Source organism: Martes martes (assembly GCF_963455335.1).
Source record: "Martes martes genome assembly, chromosome: 14".
Taxonomy (NCBI): domain Eukaryota; kingdom Metazoa; phylum Chordata; class Mammalia; order Carnivora; family Mustelidae; genus Martes; species Martes martes.
The window spans coordinates 19094777-19118199 of NC_137902.1; the positions used below are offsets into that span (position 1 = coordinate 19094777).

The 23423-nt window shown below is 46.2% G+C and overlaps 1 protein-coding gene across 3 annotated transcripts; it reads left to right on the forward strand.

Annotated features, from left to right (window-relative positions):
- The first annotated feature begins 5787 nt into the window (after positions 1-5787).
- On the forward strand, positions 5788-21186 carry LOC308355107 (uncharacterized protein). 3 transcript variants are annotated; one of them, XM_080823065.1, is made up of 6 exons: positions 5788-6049; positions 8020-8064; positions 11036-11123; positions 16004-16038; positions 20421-20493; positions 20599-21180. In XM_080823065.1, exons 1-5 carry the CDS (start codon positions 5935-5937, stop codon positions 20453-20455), a joined length of 318 nt encoding a protein of 105 aa, XP_080679191.1. In that variant the 5' UTR covers positions 5788-5934; the 3' UTR covers positions 20456-20493; positions 20599-21180. The 3 variants fall into 3 exon arrangements, 2 of the variants coding, with proteins under 2 accessions (XP_080679191.1, XP_080679190.1); XR_013967928.1 differs by lacking the exon at positions 20421-20493 and adding an exon at positions 11314-11452 and having other exon boundaries at positions 5789-6049; positions 20599-21186; XM_080823064.1 differs by lacking the exon at positions 20421-20493 and having other exon boundaries at positions 5853-6049; positions 20599-21186.
- Positions 21187-23423: the final 2237 nt, after the last annotated feature.

Genomic DNA, 23423 nt, shown 5'->3' on the forward strand with positions numbered 1-23423 from the left:
TTGTAATCCTCAAACGTTATGCGCATGAGAAAGACTGATATCTCCATCATTTTTGAAAGAGTTCAAAACTTCTCCTCTTACGAATTACATAATGACCTCACTAAAATAGCTAGAAGAAACAAAGGTTCCCCAATAAAATGTCTTTAATATGCGATCCACTAGAGAAGAATGTTATCCAAAGCTCTAGCTCACAAAATTTTCAATCAAGATGCGGGCACTTGATTTTGCGGCTGAGGGCAATCCCCCCACCAGGTTTTCTCAAAGATGGCTGATGCAACCAGCACCTCAGAACTACATTAAAAATGGTCGCTCAGATTAAATTATGCAAACGTAGTTGCAAAATAACCTGCTCAAGTTTCAGCGCATTTAAGATGAACCCGCCAAGCATCTGCCATGACGCCTGGTTCCAGTGGAATTTCAGCGGGTTCTGAGGGGAGCAAACCCCAAATCATCCTCATAAAGAACGTTTTTGAAACGTAAGTGCACAAACATCTAATTCCATGGGCACGAGCACCGACCGGCCTTCAACCTGTCCTCTGAACACTGATCTGTCACCAATGCAAAACAAGCAGATCCATCACGCACTTCTTGAAGTCTCCATCCTGGGCTCTTAGCAGAAGGGGGCATCTTTGAAAGGTTCTTAGCTACTCAAGTAAGGTATTCCAGAGATCGAATTTGAACAAAATGGGTTAACAGGGTAAATCAGACACCTATCTACAAAGATATTTCTGTGAACATAAAATTCCTAGCTTTTTCCAAATTAAAAGCAAATGCTAGGAAAACGCACGGTGATTACAGTATCAAAGCAAACTCAATAAATTTAATGGGTAGCCTAATCTCAAGCCACAGAACACTGGCTCGATAGCACATTAGATGTTTTCCAATTAACAATTGGTCAATTAGGTTTTTTTTTTTAGTCAAGAAACTTTAGATTTTAAACATATTTTTCTCTGTTTATATTTATGTTAAGAACTAAAAGATACATTTTAATTAATGATGTGCTTAAACTGTCAATCATATGTAGTTAAATCTTAGCTTAAATAATTTGCAGAACAATAGGAACAAAATAATATTTTCAAGTTCAAGGAGTCAGCAATTTGTTCGTTATTGAGAGTCACGTAAAATCGAATTAAAGCACAAAGTTATCACAAATGGAAACTTTAGTATTCCACCAGTCAAAAAAGGGGAACCATTTTGTTCAGAAATATGACACCCGCGTTTTTTTTTATGTCAAACTTGAATTTTCACTATTCTCTCTTTCTAAAGTCAGTCTTTAAAGCAGGATTTAAGTGCCATTTACTTCCACGTACAACCCATTACTGGTTATTTCTCTTACTGCATTTTCAAACGTTTATGTAACTCAAAGCATCATTATCGCAGCGCTGGACCCCCTCCCCCTTTCCACTGGGCTGATTTTGCTGTACGTATGTGCATTTCTCCAGCATCGTCAATTTCACCCAAGCATTCATCATTCACACTTTTCTCCACTTCTCAAACCAGTTTTGACTTCAGTACAAGCTGAGGGAAGCCTTCAGGAAAATAAAGGTCCTTCAAACAAACCAACATCTAGGCCTTAAACTATCAAACAAAATCTCGAAAGAACCAACAAAACATCCCCGTTTTACTGTTACGCCCCAGAAAATGGGCTGAAAGACCTTCTCAGAGTCTGTGGACCAGCCCCAACCTACTCACGCGTCGGGAAGGCCACCTCCTAAGATTAGCACAGCACCCAAACCGCAAGATGGTAACGTGCATGCGAAACCGCGGCGCGGCTAAGAACTCTTCTTCGCAAGGGCCTCCTTGAAAAGCTTAAACACTTCTTTCAGGGCGAAGCAAATTGTGCTGTTTACAGACCCTCACCATTCTTGCCCCCTCCGCCCCCGATGCCAGGGGCCGACTACCCCAGGGGCACCATGAAAGGCGGCTGCTTCGGGCGGCATTTTTCTTACACACCCTCACGGGCGCACACACACTCACGCACGGCTCTCCATACATTGCAGCGGCCTCCGGGACCAGAAAGATGAACTAGAGTGTCTGGGCTATTTTCCCCCAATTTGAGCTATTTTGATTCAAAATACCCAGTAACGTCCCTGAAGGGAAAGAGGATAATTATGGAAAAACAAAATTATTTTCCCCAAATAACTTGGCTTCCCTGTCCCCGACCTCACGAATAGCCGGAATGACACCGACTCCGCCGAGAGAGGACAGAAAAACTTCAAACGCAAGGCGGCCGCGCGGAGTTCAGCAGCGACGGGAGAGATGAAGCCCCACACCGAGGCGCCCGGGGCGTGTCCCCCAAGCACACCCGGGGTCTCCCCTCCGCTTTCCCGCCTCTTACTTTTGGATGATCTGCGGTAGGCCGGCTGCGGGCGGCGGCGGCGGCGGTGGCGGTGGCGGCTGCATTCCTCTCGGGCCTGGGGGCGCAGTGGGCGCGGGGGGCGCAGGGGGCGCCGGAGCCCCCGGCACGCTGCGGGCATCTCTGTCCGGTTGCTCGGGGCCGCTGGGATCCGCGTCCTGGCTCATGGTTGCGGCCAGCACCATGTGAGGCGACACCGGCCCCGGGCTCGAGGCGAGAGAGCGCGCGCAAAGGGCGGCCCCGGGGCACGGGCGGTCACTGGCCGGGGTCCCCGTGCCCAGTCCCCTTGTCCTTCCCGGTGGCGCGGGGAGGAGACGCGAGGGGCGGGGAGGAGGCAGTCCCGGCGGCGCCGCCTCCTCCTCCTCCTCCCTCCGCTCCCGCTAGCCCCGCAGGGCCACGCGGGGGCGGGGGCCAGGGGGCGTCTCCCGTCCGGCGGGAGCCTCTCGGCCCCCGGGGCTGCTGCGCGCCGGGGTGGTCCGGGGAGCTCTGTCCGCCGACCCGGAGCGTGGCCAGCGGAGAGCGGCGCGGCGCACGCCACCCGCCGCCGTGCGCCCTCAGAATGCCCGGTCCGGCTCTCCGCAGCGCAGCGCAACTGCGTGAGGCGGGGAGACGCACACCGGCCGGCGGCCGCCCGCGGGGCTCTCGCTCCTCCGCCGGGCCGGACAGCCTCGGGGTTGTCCCGGAGAACCGCGCGCGCCCGAGAGGGGCGGACGGAGCGCGCCCGGGGCGTCCGCGCGCATCGCCCCTGCGACGTGAGCTTGGCACCTTCCGGCGTCTGGAGCCTGGCCAGCGCCCCTCGGCTGAAGGGCCCGACCCGGCGGGGGGAAAGCCCGGACCCTCCCCCAGCTCGGGCGGACCTGTAACCCCGGGTCTTAGATGACCAGGCCCGAGGGCTCTCCAAATGGGCAGCTGCAGCTGCCGATTTCAGGGGTCTCCAGAAACAGCCGGTGGGGACGCCGTGGTTTCTCTTCGTTTCTCTCTCCTCTCTAAAAGACCCGCTACGATCCCGGGAGCGCAAAGACAAAACCAAGCAGACGCTTTATTCTTGTTATTTATTGGCGAGATCTCAGTGGACACGTAAAGGATGAAAAGGAGAGAGTTCGCCTACATCGTGCCGCCACCGCAGCGTCTGCAGTTGGGTTCGCGGTCGGGGCGCGGATGTGCGCCGGTTCACCCGCACACACCAGCTCACAGCTGTGGACGGCATCTTGCGTGGAGGAGCTACCCCTCAAGGAACTGCTTGATGTTCTGGCCGAGGGCGGAGGTCTGGGGAGGCACCTGGGGCCGCAGAAACATCTAGGAGCTGGGCAGAGCTCACGGAGAGCGGTTTATTCCGAAGATCCTTGCCGTGAATTGGCGCACTAGCTTTCTAAATCCTGACATTGGCCGTCCCGGGGAAGCAAGGAAAAAGCATCCTTTGGGTACCTTGGAAGCCAGAGCGCAGGCCAGGGTGCCCCATGGTCTGGAAAGAAGTTTGCCGGGGGTCTCAAAAACCCACGCCTCTTCCTCCCGCAGCCACGTGAAGGAACATTCTGGGGATGGGTTCTCTGGAACATGGCAACTGATGGGATTCCCTGAAAGATGCTTTCTTCCCTCCCAGACTGTGAGTTTCTGTCAACTTCCCCTCCAGGCTCAGGGAACTAAGCCTCCCTTGATTTCTGCCATGCTACCTAGATCTTTACCCCTCCCTCCCTCTCTCTCCTACAGATAAAAATGTCCTATCCACTTTCTTTTCCTTCCTTCCTTTCTCTCTCTCCTTCTCCTGCAAATAAAATGATACGCCAATTGCTTGTATTAATTAAGATCATCACAATTCATAAACTCGAGTCTCACAAAAAAACCCAGGTAACAAGGTATTGATTCTTGTCTCCATTCCACAAACGAGGAGATGTCAGGGCGATTTGTCCCACCGTACATGGTTAGTAAGAGGCCATCCAGAAGAGTCTTCTGAGGCTGAGCTGTTAGTTCATTATCTCTGGTGTCTTTTCCTTCCTTCCTTCCTTCCTTCCTTCCTTCCTTCCTTCCTTCCTTTCTCTCTCTTTCCTTCTTTCTTCCTTCCCTTTCCTTCCTTCCTCTCTAGGATTTTATTTATTTGAGAGATAGAAAAAGAGAGAACATGAGGGGTGGAGGAGAGGCAGATGGAGAGGGAGAGGCAGACTCCCCACTGAGCCAGCCATCAGGCTCCATCCCAGGACCTTGGGATCAGGACCTCAACCTTGGTTAACCAACTGAGCCACCCAGGCACCCCCATCATCACTGGTTTCTATCACTAAAGTCCTGACTATGGTTTCCATAAAACTCCACATTCCATTGCCTCTCTCCCCACTCCCACCTTGGTGGAAGGAATTACCTGAAATTAACATTGCAGCTCTACCAGAAACCAAAGTTAAAACTTTCCGTATGCTGCCATTAAACTGCCCCTCTGAGAAGCCCCCAAAAGGGATGTATAGTCAAAAAGACAAACCTGCATTTATTAATGGAGTGATTCAACATCTGAGTGTCAGTTACCAAACATGTAAATTGGGAGCGATGAGACCTGACTTGCACAGTCGCTAACAGGCTTGGGGGCCATATATCTTGCATGTTTGGTGCGGGAAGTATCAATCCAGAAGTTATTATAAACATGATCCCTTACATTCCAATCTTATAGCCAAATAGAACAACAGATCTCAAACTTTAGGAAGCTGAGTGTCTAGGAGCCACACTATTGATATAACTATATCCATTCCTATAACTCTTTTACTGGCAAAAAAGAGAGAGAGAGGGAGAGAGAGAGGCCACATTATATGAACGCAGCTTTCTACAGCTCAAAAATAATGTGTTAGCGTATGTGATGAAATAATAATGGTGGGTACATCTGAGTATTCCTTGGGCATTTCTTTGCATCCTCTCTGTAAATTTGAAATTTTCAAAATAAAAAAAATTTAATTAATAATTCACAAGGTTTTTTTCAGCAATCCCATCTAGAGCTGCCTATTTGCAATTTACATGTTATGTCATACCTAAAATTTAAATTGAAGCAGATGCAAACCGAGAGGGAAACACTGTAGCAAAAACCCAAAGCTCGTTCATGTTCTACCTCTAATCCCCACACCATGTTGTCCGAGATCACCTCAAATAAGCATTTCCACTTTGCAAATCAAACATTCATTGTATTAAACAGTTCCAGTGAAAAATGCTTTTTAATTTATGTTTTCTCACTTCTTTCCAGGAAGAATGAAAGAGATCCCCAGCTGGAGTTACAGTCATTTAAGAAACCAGAGCAGTCTTGCTTTTGTCTGCCCTGTGCCCTCACCCCTCCACCCCCCGCCCCCACCACCACCATGCCAGGGCGTTCACAGTTACCAGAGCGAGAAAAGGGCTGTGTGAGTCACCTTGACAAATGGGGAGCGTGACTGGGAGGTGAGGGCTGCTAACATTTCTCTTTGTTCCACTCTGTGGAAGCATCCTGTCCCTCCTGATCCACCAGTAAGCTAGGATCAGACAGTGAGACTTTCTGCTGTCTATGAATATATTGAACATGTAACAGGGGTCAGCTGCTAAGTGCTTTCTTAGATTCTTACTTCATACCCACAATAATGCATGAGGTAGTTCCTGTTATCCATGTTTTAGAATCGAGAAAACGGAGGCTCCGGCAGCTGCAAGAACTTGCGCAGGTGCCCTGGCTTCGAAGGGGCAGAAGCAGGACAGCAGGTAGGTGGATCTGACGCCCAAGCCTCTCTCTGAGGCCTCAGTGACAGCCATGGAGCCCACATCCCACCTGCTTGCCTCTGCAGTGATGCTGCCTGTGTCTTCCGGTCAATGTAAATTGCCACCAGCCTGGTGACTCAACTCGGCACGTTTCTCCAGATCAGCAAATGAATGTGGGGGGATCCAAACTGACATCTTACAAGCAAGAAAACGTGAAGAAATTAAGCATCTTGGCAAGGTGGTAGGAGGGTAAGGGAAATAGAACCCTGGTCTCTGTTATGACTCGGTCATTCTCTAACTTGCCAGGGACTCTAGCTCCCTGGCTTGCTTCCTAATATTAATCAGTGTTTACTGGGCTCCAGACGCTAGTTCTGGGAGGTTTTTCATGCTTTATCCCATTCAATATCACCATTTTATAGACAGAGAAGCTTGAACCTGTGGCCAAGGTCACTGGGATAATAAACGATAGCGTCCATCTTCAGACCCTGGTCCAACTCCCTGCAACCTCCCTGTCTTCTGTTAAAAGAGGAACTAGCCTACTTCTCCATGGGGATTGTAAACATTCGTCTCTGCAGATAAGATCACTGAACGTGTACTGCTCTTCCATTTGGCTATCATTTTGTGCTTTTTAAATAACAGTTGTACTTACTAGTTTGTAAAGTGTGATAATTTTCACCCAAAGCTGGTGAATCTGCAGAACACAGACATTCTCTCATACGCTATGGGCGAAAATGTCGGTTGCTACAACCCCTTTGGAAGTGAGCTGGTACCATCCATGAAAATTGCATAGGGGGACTGGGTGGCTCAGTCAACTAAGCATCCGACTCTGGATTTCGGCTCAGGGTCCTGTGCGCTTATGTGTAGCAACAACCAAAGCCTCACATACAAGGCTGGAAACAACCATAGTGCCAAGCAGTGGGGGACTGGCTGCATCAAGGGTGGTCCTTATACACAAGGGAATACAATGTAGGCCTTAAAAAACAAGGGGCAAATCTATGTGGGCTTCTAGGGGGAAATTTCCAAGATGTGTTACTATGGAGAAAATTTAAGTTCCGCAACAGTATGATTCAATGTATGAAAAATCAAAGATCATTAAATGTGACATAGGAAATTTATTATTAACAGAAACAACCTCTGGGAATTGGGATGGGGCAGGAACTTTATCCTTTTGTGATTTTTTTTATATTGTTTGACTATTTGAAATTAAATTTTATTGTAGTATATGTATGGTTTGAATTTTTTTTAAATCAGGAACACATGCTATTTTTTACCAACTAACAACAAAATCTGATTACTTATTTCTTCAACTAGTAATTCTTAACAACAATTAGCACATTAATAAGATATTTATTTTTAAAGCAAAAATTCATCTGGAAGAATAAAGAAGAAACACTCTGGACAGTGTATCATCCAGAGTTGTTTTTTGATATCCTAACAACCCAGTAGAGCTAGTTGAATAATTAACTTATTAAGTTGCCAGCAGTCGTGTTGCTAGTTAGAATTTACCAGTTTGACAATTATGGGTAAGTATTAATCAACCTATCGAACTTAGTCACAACATATTAACTGTTATCCAGGGGTTAATGATCACAGTTACCAGCTTTTTGGTTGTTTTTGGTTTTGTTTTTGAGTATTACTCTATGCCAGGCAGTCCTAAGCACACCCTATTTCTCATTTAATCCTTACAATCACCTTCCTTACCAGGTGGTTGCTTTTATGCCCATTTTACAGATAAGAAAACTAAGGCTCAAAGAAGTTCAGCCACCTGGCCAGCTATTAAGTGGAGGGGCTGCAGATCGAACCCTGGTCTTCATTCCTCCTGGGATCGAGCTTTTAACTACTCCATGCGATGACATGGGTGCTTCTTGTTATAACGGGCCTTTGAGACCAGATGCTCCTCTGTTAAATCCTGGCTGGATATCTCCAATACCTGTCTCTAATATCTCTCTTTTTGGTCTCTTGTCTCTCCACAGAACCTGACTTCTCTTTTCCATCAACAGTCCCCCACCCCCACCCAGGTGAGCTTTATCTATATGCTGGCACCCCTCTCAGAGCTATAGCATAATCTTTTACTTGAATTCCTTCGAATCCCTGTAAATATTTTCAAACAATCATAAAATAAAATCCTGTGTGTGCTGGCTTCACGAAGGATTACCTCTCCGAGAACCCAGGAGAGGCAGTGGCTGAAGGATGCTGTTTAAAAATAATATGGTTACTCATGGAACTGGATTCACATCTGAATTTGAAGGAGACAGTCAGGGAACTTCAGCTGAGGAAAAGTGAGGACATGACCCAGGAGGTTCTTTTCTGCCTAACAACTCACAGAGAATGTCCCTCATTGGCTGTGAGGAAAGGCTTAGCTTCCATCTCGCTGGTGGCGGATTTGTCATCTCCGCCCCTCCTCCTCTAATGAGCTGCACAGGTGTTGTAGTATAATCCGTGTAGCAGGTGACTGGGGGTCGGGAAATCCAGCTTCTGTACCAGGAGGTCTATCGATCATCCCTAAGCAGAAACGCAGTTATCCCAAACCAGGATTGTCAGCAGCATCTTTGCCTCCCCTAAAAGCATCACTGCCCCAAGCCCAGGTGCCTTCAGCTCTGTCCTCCCACCACTGGTTCGGTACCTGGCCTCGAACCAACACTGTAGAGGGAGTTCAGAATCCCAGGGGGCCCAGAGCAGGGGAGGCAGGGTTACCTGGGCATGGCTTCCTGGGAGACAATTTTGAGCTACGCTTTGAGGGATCCGGAAAATGGCTTGATCTCCTTTGCTATTTCCCAGAGAAAGCCAAGCGGCAGCGTAGGATAAGGGGTGTTATAAAACAAGTTGCAGCTGAATTTTTTTGGAGGAGGGATGGGAAATGATGGCGGTATGAAATGAATGTGGGAGAAATGTTAGCTGGTGGCTAATTGCATGATTTAAGTTCCATGGGGCTCGGCACCCCCCGTGGAGACCCAGCTTCTACACGGCATGCTTAATCCCTGGGGAATGTCACTGTCATTCAGAGGCTGGTAGTGTGACTCCGGGCCCCAGCCAAGTAAAACAGCACTTCTCAGAGTCAGGGGATTCCTTTATCGAGTCCCTCCCCCCAACCATCTCCTCTGTCTTCTCTTATCACCCGGGCTGTCTGTCTGTGAGACAGTCGGTTGTCAGGGAATAAACATCTCAGGCTGTTTGCCCACCAGCTCAGGGATCAGGTGACCATTATGGAAGGCAATACTGGAGGCCCTTGCATGCCAGTGTGACGCCAGGAACAGTGAGAGCCTGTGATGTGCTGACCTCACTGAGCGGGCACCCATGCAGCTGGCCTGGAGCTGGTGGACTGGTGCCACTCCCTGATGTGGCACCTTTGGTCATCCCAGGGCTACCCCAGGCAGTAGACCTTGCCTAGCCCCTCTCTGCAGAGACTCCAGAGCCGGAAGAGCTGGATTAGAAACCCGGACCTAGGATCTGTTTGCTGCATGGCTTTAGGCAAGTTGCTTTACCTCTCAGAACCTCGGTGTTTCCATCTGAAAAATGGGAATAATAGTGCCCACAGGGTAAACTTATTGTGTGGATTACATATAAAGCACTTAGGGGGTTCCTGGGTGGCACAGTCAGTTAAGCGTCTCCTTTCAGCTCGGGTCATGACCCCACAGTCCCAGGATTGAGCCCCGCATCAGGGTCTGCTTCTCCCTCTGACCTTCCCTCCTCTCATGCTCGCTCGCTCTCTCACTCACTCTCTCAAATGAATAAAATCTTTTTTTAAAAGATTTTATTTGGGGCGCCTGGGTGGCTCAGTGGGTTAAAGCCTCTGCCTTCGGCTCAGGTCATGATCTCAGGGTCCTGGGATCGAGCCCCGCATCGGGCTCTCTGCTCAGCGGGGAGCCTGCTTCCTCCTCTCTCTCTGCCTGCTTCTCTGCCTACTTGTGATCTCTGTCTGTCAAATAAATAAAATCTTTAAAAAAAAAAAAAAAAAAAAATAAAAGATTTTATTTATTTATTTGACAGGCAGAGATCACAAGTAGGCAGAGAGGCAGACAGAGAGAGAGGGAAGCAGGTTCCCCTCTGAGCGAAGAGCCTGATGCGGGGCTCGATCCCAGGACCCTGGGATCATGACCTGAGCTGAAAGCAGAGGCTTTAACCCACTGAGCCACCCAGGTGCCCCTCAAATGAATAAAATCTTTAAAGAAAAAAAAAAGGTTTACTTTAAGATTGTATTTATTTATTTGACAGAGAGAGAGCACAAACAGGGGGAACTGTAGGCAGAGGGGAAAGAGAGGCAGGCGCCCCACCAAGCAAGGAGCTCAGGGCAGAGCTCGATCCCAGGATTCTAGAATCATGGCTGGAGCCGAAGGCAGGCGCTTAACTGACCGAGCCGCCCAGGTGCCCAAAGGTAAGCCATCTTTTTTTTTTTTTTTTTTTTTTTTTTTTTTTTTTTTTAATTTTAATAAACATATAATGTATTTTTATCCCCAGGGGTACAGGTCTGTGAATCATCTGGTTTACACATTTCACAGCACTCATCATAGCCCATACCCTCCCCAATGTCCATTTCCCCACCACCCTCTCCCGTCCCCCTTCCCCCCCGCAAAGGTAAGCCATCTTAAAAAAAAAAAAAAAGACTTAGGAGGTTGACAAAAGAGTTTACACTTTCAGCTATAAGGTGACTAGGCCTTGGGGTGCCTGGCAGGCTCAGTGGGTACAGAATGCAACTCTTGATATTATGGTCGTGAGTTCCAGCCCCAAAATGGGCATAGAGTTTACAATAAAAAAAAAAAAAAAAAAAAAAAAAAAAGATGAACAGGTCTCGGAATCTAATGTAAAACATGGTGGACGTGGACTGTGGGGGTAGAGCTAGATCTCCTGATCCTGAGATCACAACCTAAGCCGAAACCAAGAGTCAGACGCTTAACACACTGAACCACCCAGGTGCCGCTGTGGTTGGCAGTTTTTAATGTAATGATTACATTGGGGAATCAGTGATCATAACACACAGCCTTCTCTTGAAAGGGGGAGATGATCTGAGCCAGGATGTCAGTCACCGTCTGCATGTAAAACCCCAGGGTGAAAGGAGAGACCCGCAGGAACCATCTGGAAGGTAAGCAGGGGAAAGGGAGCATTGTCAGAAGGACACACTGTGGGTAAGAGACTCCCAGGCCTCAGCTTGGGTCCTGGTTCTGCCCCTTTGCCAGTTTCAGGACCCTGGGCTTGCTTCGAAAGTTCTCCATCCTCATTTGTCCTCAGCCATGACATGGGGATAACAAATGTTTCCTTCTTTTCACTGTGAGGCTGAGCACAAGGCTGGCCCAGAGTCACCTCTCAGTACAAGCGTCTGTGATGATGACTTGCTTGGTCACACTACTCCAGGCAGCTCAGAAAATTCGAACGCAGTAAGAAGAGGGCACCTGAGTGTGCAAAGGGTGAGAGGTATGGTTGGGTTTGGTCTTTGGAGGTGGGGGAGTCCTGGGGCATTGCCTTCTCCTTGGAACATCTCACTGAGTGAGATGATTTAAAGGATCATCTCATGATTTAAAGAATGACTTCTGGGGCACCTGGGTGGCTCAGTGGGTTAAAGCCTCTGCCTTGGGCTCAGGTCATGATCCCAGGGTCCTGGGATCGAGCCCCACATCGGGCTCTCTGCTCAGCAGGGAGCCTGCTTCCACCCCCCCCCCCCCCGCCTGCCTCTCTGCCTACTTGTGATCTCTCTCTGTCAAATAAATAAATAAAATCATAAAAAAAAAAAAGAACAAAGATACGGTCATTAGGTTGCCTGGGTGGCTCAGTGGGTTAAGCCTCTGCCTTCAGCTCAGGTCATGATCTCAGGGTCCTGGGATCGAGCCCTGCATCAGGCTCTCTGCTCAGCAGGGAACCTGCTTCCCCCTCCCCCTCTGCCTGCCTCTCTGCCTACTTGTGATCTCTCTCTGTCAAATAAACATGTAAAATCTAAAAAAAAGAAATGACACGGTCATTAGGTGGGCCTAATCCTATGTGACTGGAGTCTTACGAGAAGAGGGCCATTTAGACATAGATGACACAGGGAGGAGCCCACATGACGACGTGACAGCAGCTGCAAGTCTAGGAGCAGTGAGCATTGGCAGTCAGCCCCAGAAGCTAACAAGGGTTCCACCCCGCGTCTCAGACAGCCCTGCCCACACCTGGATTTCTAACTTCTGGCCTCCAGAACTGTGGGAATCCATTTCTGTTGTTTTAAGCATGCTAGTTGGTGGTGCTTTCTTAGAGCAACCGGAGAAAAGTCATACAGGGAGGACAGGATCTGGGGGAAAGGGGAGAGCTGAGGGATCTTGTTCCCTTGATCTGAGAGCCCAGAAAACCAGAAGCAGGAATGCACAGCTGGAGGAGCCTCTGAGAGCTGAGTTCAATTCCAATTCCAGGGCCACCAAGGAAGGCAAGACATTGGACCAAGTGATAGGAGGCAGGGGAGGATTCTGCATAAAGATGTTGCCTCTGAAGACCTAGAATTCTGGGGTGATTTTTAGTTCCACTATTGGTTTGTCTGTGGTGGTAGTGTTAGGGACATTGGCTTTAGAATCACACAGACCCAAGTTCAAATCCTGACTCTGTGTGTTGCTAGCCGTGTGGCCTTGGATGTGTTACCCAGCTACCGTGTGCTTCAGTTTCCCCACAGTGAGGTTCATAGGGTCATAGGCTGTCATGAGAGTCACAACGCTGTATGACACGTAGTACGCCTTCAGGACTCACCTGTAGAATGGATAATTTATGTAAGTGTTTAGCACCATGTCTGCCAAAGTGAGGTGTCCAGGGAAACAGACGCTGAGACAAAGGTGGGGCACGGCAGGTTGTGCTGCTCTGGGGATTGATACTTGTGGAAGTGAAGAGGAGGCACGGTTGGGCAGAAAGAGAAACGGGCTGTGATCAAGTCTTGGTAGAGACCTCAGGCAACCCTGTGGAAATTCTGAAGCTGGGGTGACCCTTCAGAAGTGACAAAACAGTTCTCGGCATTTCCACATCGGCATCCCCATGCCTCCCCCTCCCAACCCATCCAAGCCTAATAGAAAAGTGGGTGTGCCTCACCCAATAATCCTAATGAAATCCTTCTTACATCTCTTTGGCTCTGACTGAGTCACGTTCCTATTCGTGAACCCATATGGCCAGATATGTGATAGGCTCGTTGGCTAAGCCCGAGGCACAGTCTCACTTCTGGTATCAGACGTAACATCGACACCACCTGAAGCAGGTATGTTGGAAATTAGGGAGTCTGGGGGTGCCTGGTTGGCTCTGTCAGAAGAACACGCCACTCTTGATCTCAGGGTGGTGAGTTCAAGCCACACATTGGGTGTAGAAGTGAAAGGAAGGAAGAGAGACAGGGAAGAAAGGAAGGAAGGAAGGTTGGCCAGAGTCTGTGATTCCCTTGGTGGAAAATCTAAGGGTGCCAAGAATGAGTGAAAGCTGGACAGCAAAAACCTGACGAACATCGATTCTTTAATTGAAAAGGATGTTAATGTGCAAACAGCTTCAGTTCGGGCAAGTGCCTACCAAGAATGAACACCATGGTATGGTATGCAACCTGCGTTTCAGGGTGTTTGACACAGAGGACAGTATTCAAAACACGTTTGCTGAGGGACGTCTGGGTGGCTCAGTGGGTTAAAGCCTCTGCCTTCAGCTCAGGTCATGATCCCAGGGTTCTGGGATCGAGCCCCGCATCTGGCTCTCTGCTCAGCGGGGAGCCTGCTTCTCTCTCTCTCTCTCTCTGCCTGCCTCTCTGCCTACTTGTGATCTCTATCTGTCAAATAAATAAATAAAATCTTTAAAAAAAAACACGTTTGCTGGAAAAAAAGAAAAAAAAAACACGCCCACTCAACAGGGAGGAAAAACACCCACTGGGTGATGCTCAAGCTGTTTTAAATCTTAGCTCTAGAGAGGTTTCTGAGCTGTTGGATTGTTTTGTTTCTCATCTAGATGGTGGTTTCATGGATGTAATGGTAGACATTCAAGCTATGCATTTGTGATTTGTGTCTCTTTCTGCATCTCTTATACCTTTAAAAGTTTCTTTAAAAAGTAAAAAAAAAAAAAAAGAGGAGGGGGGCCCTGGGTGGCTCAGTGGGTTAAAGCCTCTGCCTTCAGCTCAGGTCATGATCCCAAGGTCCTGGGATAGAGCCTGGGGCAGGCTCTCTGCTCAGCAGTGAGCCTGCTTCCCTCTCTCTGTCTGCCTCTCTGCCTACTTGTGATCTCTGTCTGTCAAATAAATAAATAAAATCTTTTTTAAAAAATTTTTTTAAATAAAATAAAATAAGTGGTAGGGCAGCTGGGTGGCTCAGTTGGTTAAGCAAAGGGCTCTTGGCTTCAGCTCAGGTCATGGTCTCAAGGCCCCATAGTGGGCTCCTCTCTCAACAGCGAGTCAGCTTGAGGATTCTCTCTCCCTCTCCCTCTCCCTCTGCCTCTCCCCTGGCTTACTCTCTGTTTCTCTAAAATAATAAATACATCTTTAAAAAAAAAAGAAAGAGAGAAAAGAAATCTCCCCGAGTCTACGGCACAGATGATAAGACCACATTCTTAAAAAAGTAAAATAAATTGGGGCACCTGGGTGGGTCAGTCAGTTCAGCGGCCAGTGCTTGATTTCTGCTCAAGTCATGATCTCAGGGTTATGAGATGGAGCCTGCCCGCATCGGGCTCCCTGCTCAGCTGGAAGTCTGTTTCTCCCTCTACCCTTCTCCCCTGCTCATGATCTCTCTCTCTCTTTCTCACTCCCTCTCAAATAAAGTCTTAAAAAAAAAAAAAAAAAGAACCACCTCATCAAGGATTATTTTCATAACAATCGTGTTCCCTACACCCTCCTTACTCTCAACCATTCAGATTTTGGTTTTTAAGGGTGTGCCATGAAGCACCAGTTTTTTTAAATGTGTGTCTCAAGTTAAGCTTCCAAGATTCAGATAAATATTTTTCTGTTCATTTGTTTTTGGTGAACTAGTTGAAAATAAGTGGGAGGCACCATAACAGCTCATCCCTAAATACCAAGTATTCCCAAATAACAAGAATGTTTTTCTCTATAACCACGATATTCTTCCTTCCTTCCTTTTCTTCTTTTCTTTTTTTTCTTTTCTTTCTTTCTTTTCTTTCTTTCTTTTCTTTCTTTCTTTCTTTCTTTCTTTCTTTCTTTCTTTCTTTCTTTCTTTAAGATTTTATCCATTTAGTTGACAGAGAGAGACAAAGCGAAGAGGGAACGCAAGCAGGGGGAGCTGGAGAGGGAGAAGCAGGCTCCCCACTGAGAAGGGAGCCCAATGTGGGATCATGACCTGAGCCAAAGACAGATGCTTAACGACTGAGCTACCCAGGAGCCCCCAACCACAATATTATTGACATACAAGAAATTTACCACTGATATCATAATATAGTATTATTTTCCCTTCATATGTAAATTTTCCCAGTTGTCTAAATAATGTCTTTTATATTTGCTTTTTTTGTTTAAATCTAAGATACACATTATATGCATTGCATTTGTTATTCTTCTTAGTCTGCTTTATCCTAGGAAAGTTTCCACATCTTTTCTTTCCTTTTTTTTTTTTTTTGGTCATTTGTGACATTGATATTTTTGAAGACTCAAGGCTTTGCAGAATTCTATATTCTGTGTTTGTATCTGTATCATTTTCTCATTGCTAGGTTCAGGTTAAAAATAGTTTATCAAGAAGACCACATAGATGGTAGTGTGTATTTTCCATTTCTCACTCGAGGTGGCCTGTTGTGACGGTTTATTCCATTACTTGGTGAAGCAAAGTTGCTTCTCTTTTTTTTTTTTTTAAGATTTTATTTTTTTATTTCACAGAGATCACAAGCAGACAGAGAGGCAGGAGGGGGTGGGGGGAGGGGGGGAGGAAGCAGGCTCCCTGCTGAGCAGAGAGCCTGATGGGGAGCCGAAGGCAGAGGTTTTAACCCACTGAGCCACCCAGACTCCCCAAAGTTGCCTCTCTTGATTAAAGCAGATCTCTCCCTTTCCCTTTGTAGCTACACGGCATCTTTGGCACGGACTTTGAGACTAGGTAAGTGTCGCATTCCCTAGTGGCTCATTCACCTGGCGGTTTCAGCATCCACTGATGGGCCTTGCTACAACCAGCCAGAAATGAGGGTTTTCTCATTGAATCAACCCTTCTACGTTTACTAGATGATTCCTTTTGTAAAGAAAAGAGCATACTCTGTGCTCCCCTCTGTCTTGTCTTTCTTCTGTCTTTCCCTCTGTCCCTCCCCACCCCCCTCCTTTTCTCACCTCTGTGTGTAAATACCTACATAGCTTATTTTCCCTTTCACAAAAGGTATTTCAGGGCTGTTGTATGCCTTTTTTTTTTTTAAGATTTTATTTATTTATTTGACAGACAGAGATCACAAGTAGGTTGAGAGGCAGGCAGAGAGAGAGAGAGAGGTGGAAACAGGCTCCCCGCTGAGCAGAGAGCCCCATGCGGCGCTCAATTCCAGGACGCTGAGACCATGACCTGAGCCACCCAGGCGCCCCTGTTGTATGCCTTTTTAAAAAAATTATCTCTTTTGTCCATTTTTGTATTGCCCTCTTTTGTATTTTTATACTTGGAGAGCTTTCTTCTCCCTCAAGTCCTCTTCATGTACTAGGGAAGTTAGATCTTTATCTCTGATATAGGCGGTGAATGTTTCCACCTAGTTCATATTTCTCTCAATTTTTTTAACATTTTATTTATTTATTTGAGAGAGAATGAGAGGGAGAAGGTCAGAGAGAGAAGCAGGCTCCCCATGGAGCTGGGAGCCTGATGTGGGACTCAATCCTGGGATTCTGGGATCATAACCTGAGCGGAAGGCAGTCTCCCAACCAACTGAGCCACCCAGGCGCCCCTTCTCTTTTGATTTTGCTTAATACATTTTTTTTTGCCATGCTCATGTTGCTTTATTTTTATGCAGAGAAATTCATCAATCTTTTCTTTTGTTCCATTTGGATTTTGAGTCAGAGTTTAAAAAGTCCCCCTGCCCTGAGATTATTTTGTAAATTCTCCTGTTTTCTTCCACTACCAGTAGGACTTTCTTTTTTTACACTGAGGCCTCTAATTCATTTGGAGTTTATTCTGGTGTACAGGGTGAAGCATGGATCCAATTTTATCTTTTTCCACATGGCCAACACCAGTTGCCCCAACACCATTTTTTTTTTAAATTTATTTATTTGTTAGAGAGAGAGAGCGAGTGAGCACAGGCAGACAGAGTGGTAGGCAGAGGCAGAGGGAGAAGCAGGCTCCTCGCCGAGCAAGGAGCCTGATGTGGGACTCGATCCCAGGACGCTGGGATCATGACCTGAGCCGAAGGCAGCTGCTTAACCAACTAAGCCACCCAGGCGTCCCCCCAACACCATTTTTTAAAAGCAGCTTTTCCTCTGTGATTTGAGATATTATCTTTTCATCTGCTAAATTTCCATATGCACTTAGGTATATTTCTGAATTTTCTCTTTTATTCTAATAGTCTATTCATTTACCTGTTTTTTTATTCATCTCCCAGTTTTAATTATAGATTCTTTTTAATATCACTTATTACTTGACAAACTTATTTTCTCACAGCTCTTCTTTTTGGGGGGTTTTATAGCTATTTATGTTTATTTTGCTATATAAGTTCTGGAATCAACTCCTCTTGGGGAAAAATGTGGTATTTTTATTAGGATCATGTTAAAATTATACATGAACTCAATGCGAATTACATCATTATGATGTTGAGTTTTCTCGGCAAAGAACAAGGGATATCTTTTGCTTTACTCCAGTCTCCTTTTATGCCTTTTGGGAGTGTTTTAAAGTTTTCCTCAGAGAGGTTTTGACGATTTTAGCAGTAGCAAATAAAACACTTGACACTCTAGTAGATCAAAGCAAAAGTTTTATTACGGAAAAACTGATACTAGAAGAGAGAACAGAGCCAAGCAAATCACCACGTTGACACCAGCTGCCAGTTTCCCAGCCCAGAGGGACGAGGGACCCGGAGCCAGATGGAGAATCAGCCAGGGCAGAAGATGGCACCCAGAGCTCCTCTCCTGGGACCAGTTACCACCCTCCTGGTACCTGGGCTTGTGATGCCCGAGGGATTCCAAATGACTTACGTAGGTGTCTACTTCCAGGACCAAGCCTGCCTATTATATACTATGTTTCCTTCTCTATGACTAAATAACTCCTCTTCTAGATGCCTAGCGCCACAGTATCAACTAAATAACTCCCTCACAGATTATGCTAGAATATCCACATCATTCATATAGTTATTTGTTTATTCCTAAATATTTTCTGCTTTTTTGTTTCTTCACTAAACAGAGGTGTTGCTTTCATTATTTCCTCTAACTGGTTATTGTTCATAGAAATATAAACATATTTGCATATTCATATTTTCTTCATCTCTATAAAAACGTACATGTGTATGTGTATCCTACAGAATTATTTGGTTTGTGTTAGCTTTATCATTAAAATTTCTGTGTTTTCTTGGGGCACCTGGCTGGCTCAGTGGGTTAAGGATCCAATTCCTGATTTCGGCTCTGGTCATGATCTCAGGGTCATGAGATGGAGACCCACATCCGGCTCTGTGCTGAGTGTGGAGTCTACTTAAGATTCTCTTTCTAAGATGGGATTGGGAGGGAGACAAACTATAAAAGACTCAATCTCACAAAACAAACTAAGGGGTGCGGGGTAGGGGGTAGGGAGAGGGTGGTGGGGTTATGGACATTGGGGAGGGTATGTGCTATGGTGAGTGCTGGGAAGTGTGTAAGCCTGATGACTCACAGACCCGTACCCCTGGGGCTAATAATACATTATATGTTAATTAAAAAAAAGATTCTCTTTCTAGCTCTCCCTCTGCCCCTCCCCCTCTAAATCAATCAATCCATCCATCAAACTATCTCTATTTGTAGATACAATAGTATAGTTGGAAAATGCACAGTTTTTTTTGTTTTTGTTTTTTTTTGTGGAGGGAGAGAGAGCACCTGTTGGGGGTGGTGGTTGCAGAGGGGCAAAGGAGGGAGAGGAGATGAAGAATCTCAAGCAGGCTCCAAACCCAACACAGGGCCCATTGCAGGCTCGATCTCACAACCCTGAGATCATGACCTGAGCTGGAATCAAGAGTCGCACGCTTAACCGATTGTGCCACCCAGGTGCCCCAGTATAGTTTTATTTCTTAATTTTATATTTTTTAAAAAGATTTTATTTATTTATCTGACAGAGAGAGATCACAACTAGGCAGAGAGGCAGGCGGGGGCGGGGGTGGTAAGCAGGCTTTTCACTGAGCAGAGATTGGGATGCGGACCCGATCCAGGACCCTGAGATCATGACCTGAGCCGAAGGCAGAGGCTTAACCCATTGAGACAACCAGACGCCTCTTAATTTTAAATTTTATGCCTCTAATAGTTTTCTCTTGTCCGGTTGCATTGGTTAATAGCTCCAATATTATGTTAAATAGCAGTGGACATGCTGGGCATCCTTGCCTTGTTCCTGACCTCATGTGCTTATCCTTTACATAAGGAGTGAAGTATATATTCTAAATATATACATTTATTATATTAAACTGAATTCATTAATTCCTGTTTTAATTTAACGTTTTGAACATGAATGGATATTTCTTTAGCCCAAAAGTTTGTAATATCTATAGATATATATATATATAATTTTTTCATAAATTTATTATTATTTTAATATTCCATTTATTTGACAGAGAATAAGAGAGCACAAGCAGGGGGAGCAGCAGAGGGAGAAGCAGGCTCCCTGCTGAGCAGGGAACCCTATGTGGGGCTTGTTCCCAGGACCCTGAGATCATGACCTGAGGGAAAATAGCCGCTTAACTGACTGAGCAACCCAGGCGCCCCAATAAATTTATTATTATGGTGAATTACATTAATAAATAATATCAGATCATTCCTGTGTTCCTGGAATAAATCCCACTTGATTATGGTATATTGCTTTTAATGTCCTCCTAGAGTTTATTTGCTAATACTTGGATTTTTTTGCATAAATATTTGTAAGTAAGAATGACCTGGGGCACCTGGCTGGCTTAATCAGAGTATGCAACTCTTTTTTTTTTTTTTTAAAGATTTTATTTATTCATTAGACACAGAGAAAGAGATCACAAGTAGGCAGAGAGGCAGGCAGAGAGAGAGGAGGAAGCAGGCTCCCCGCTATGCAGGCATCCCGATGCGGGGCTCGATCCCAGGACCCCGAGATCAAGACCTGAGCCGAAGGCAGAGGCTTTAACCCACTGAGCCACCCAGGTGCCCCAGAGTATGCAACTCTTGATCTCAGGGTCGTGAGTTTGAGCCCCACATTTGGTGTAGAAATTACTTAAATAAACTAAAAAAAAAAAAAAAAAAAAAAAGAACCCCAACCCTAAAAGGAAGAAAAATAGAATGATCTATACATTTTCTTTTTTTGTTTTTTGTTTTGTTTTGTTTAAGTAATCTCTACCCCCAACATGGGGCTTGAACTCTGAGATCAAGAATCATATACTCTACTGACTGAGCCAGCCAGGTAACTCTGGGTTTTTTTAATTTATTGTATTTAGGTATCAATCTTATACTTACTTCATAAAAAGAGTTATGGAATTTTCTTTCTTTTTCTATGCTCTAACATTAGGCTTATCTGGTCTTATCAGCACCATCATCCTCGTCACCACCTACATCATTACCACAAGGACAACAGAGACATGAACACTGAATGGAGCATTTGCTGTTTCAGGCCCCTTTGGCCTAGGGAGTGGCAAACAGGCTTTTGAAAAAGTTACCGTGGGATGAACATGGTTTGGGGTTCTAAATCCCAAAGTATCTGAACCCCTGGAGCCCCTGAATTCTCAAGTTCCATCAAGGGGCCATGAGTGGTTCATGTTTGGTGACCATCACTGGTTTTGCAGATGATAAAATGGTGGCCATTCAGCTTATCCTAGTCTTCCTGTGGTGGTCCTCGGCCTTACTTGGCAGCTGTTCTTCTGACAGTGCCAGCATTGGGGGAGGGGTGGGCGAGGCTCCCTGCTCTGTGCTCCCACATCCGGGACCTCCCCCATCTCCACCCTGCCTTGTGGTTGCCTTTTGCTGATGACAACCCTTAGAAGGCTGTGAGTTGCTCTGTGGAGGCAGTCTTACTCACCACTGGATCTAGCACAACACCTGACAACATAAGAGGTTGCCCATTAAATATTTGTTCAATAAATGAATGAGTAATGCCTTTATTATTATTATTATTATTATTATTATTATTATTATTGCATGTAGCAATTAGAAACAACAAGCGTAAGCAGTATGTGGGAACTTAGGAAAATAATTATGTGACAACATTAAGTGATAAGTTAAATTCCTTTTGGTCTCACCTGGAAAATGGAGCAATTAACATCTCTTGTATTGGTTTTGTTCTGTTCTCACTCAAGTGAGACAGAATAGGTAAAATGCTTAGCACAGTGCCCTCCACAAGCATGTATTTGATAAACGGTAGTGTTTTTGTTATCATTTACGATAATAGTAAGTGAAAGAAAAAAAAACCCAGAATGAAAATATTTAGGCTGATTTTAACTAATAAAGCAACAGGGGAGCCTGGGTGGCTCAGAGGGTTAAGCATCCAACTCTTGATTTCTCAGGGCCCGTTCAGGGTTGTGAGATGGAGGCCCGTGTTGGGCTCCTGCTGGGTGCGGAGCCTGCTTAGGATTCTCTTTCTCCTTCTCCCTCTCCCCCACCTAAAAAATTAAATTAAATTAAAAATAACTAATAGGTTAACAGATTTCAACCATTTCTTTTAATGTAACTAAATAATATTTTTTCTATAATTTCAAAAATTTTGTGATTAAAGTAACAGTGACCTGGGTTTATCAGCAGCCCCCAGCCTCATAAATAAATTAAAAATGAAGTAAAAATAAGTATTATGGGGGCGCCTGGGTGGCTCAGTGGGTTAAAGCCTCTGCCTTCGGCTCAGGTCATGGTCTCGGGGTCCTGGGATTGAGCCCCGCGTCGGGCTCTCTGCTCAGAGGGGAGCCTGCTTCCTCCTGTCTCTCTGCCTGCCTCTCTGCCTACTTGTGCTGTCTGTAAAATAAATAAATAAAATCTTTAAAAAAAAAGTATTATGCCCTATTTGCTTTATAAGGTTTCAGGGAATTAAATGAATTTCCAAATGTTCGAGTGCCTTGAGTCTAGTCACCTACCTTTTCCAGTTCTTTCTCTCTTCCCTTCACATCCCCCTCTGGTGTCCTTGGGAAGAGTGACTGGCCACGAGGGAGACCCTGAACAAAAAGGGAGAGTCAGTAATTCAAGTGAAAATACGCGTGGGGCTGGCCAGGACTTGGGGGTCACGGTGGCCAGAGCTGGAGGGGAACCGGTGAGCAACTCCAGGGCAAAGGGGCCTGCAGACAGCGGCCTGGAATGACTGCCAAATGGAGATGAAAACCACAGTGCGGGGCCCTGGGTTCGGAAGGGCTTCAGAAAATGCCATCAAGGCTCAGAAATGTTCAAAAGAAATGCTGGAGGGGGATGGCATCCCACCCCCCTTGGGACCCACCTGTGGCATTGACGAACCAGGGGCATTCTTTGCTTAAAAGGAACTCAAGCTTCCTACCTCTCTGACCTAAGCCTCTGATGCCCCCTCCTCCATTACTACTACCGGCTGCTTGGATCCCAACCACGGAGTCCTTGACTCTCTCGGCCCCCATTGCCCCAGCCTGAGAAGGACAGAGGTCACTTTCTGCACGTTACCAGAGCCCCAGCAATGGGTCAGCTGGGCAGTTGATTCCTGCCCCCGGCTGTGTCACGTTCTGGCTCCAGAACAACACACATGCTCTGGCCTCTGGGTACTCCACTCGCCCCCTCCATGAACACACAGGCAGAAAGTGGATTAAGGGACCACTCCTACTTAATGTGAACAGTCACATGTATCTGGAGTCCTTTTGTTTGAAAAGTCCGGCAGCCTCCTTCACACCTGTTGGCAGAGTATCAGCTTTCTCCGCTTCATTCACACTGCATGGGAGAGTCAATCACAGGTTCAGTTACAAAGCCAACAACATTTGGGAAGCCCTGACGGGCATTTTATTTAATCCTCACAAAAACTCTGCAAGGAAGGTGTTATTACGCTCGTTTTTTTTTAAACAAGAGAACTGGGTCTCAGAAAAATTCAGAAAACTGAACAAGATTATACAGCAGAGCCAGGATTCAAAACTGGGGCTCTGGCCTCCTAAGAGCCTGGCTCTTTCTACTACACCAGAATTTAGACACAGAATGTTGGGTTTCCTTCCTTCCTTCCTTCCTTCCTTCCTTCCTTCCTTCCTTCCTTTTTCCATTCTTTCCTTCCTTCCTTCCTTCCTTCCCTCCTTCCCTCTTTCCTTTTTTTTTTTTTTAAGTAACCTCTACCCCCAACCTGGGGCTTGAACTCACAACCCCGAGACCTGGAGTCACATGCTCCACTGACTGAGTCAGCCAGCTGCCCCC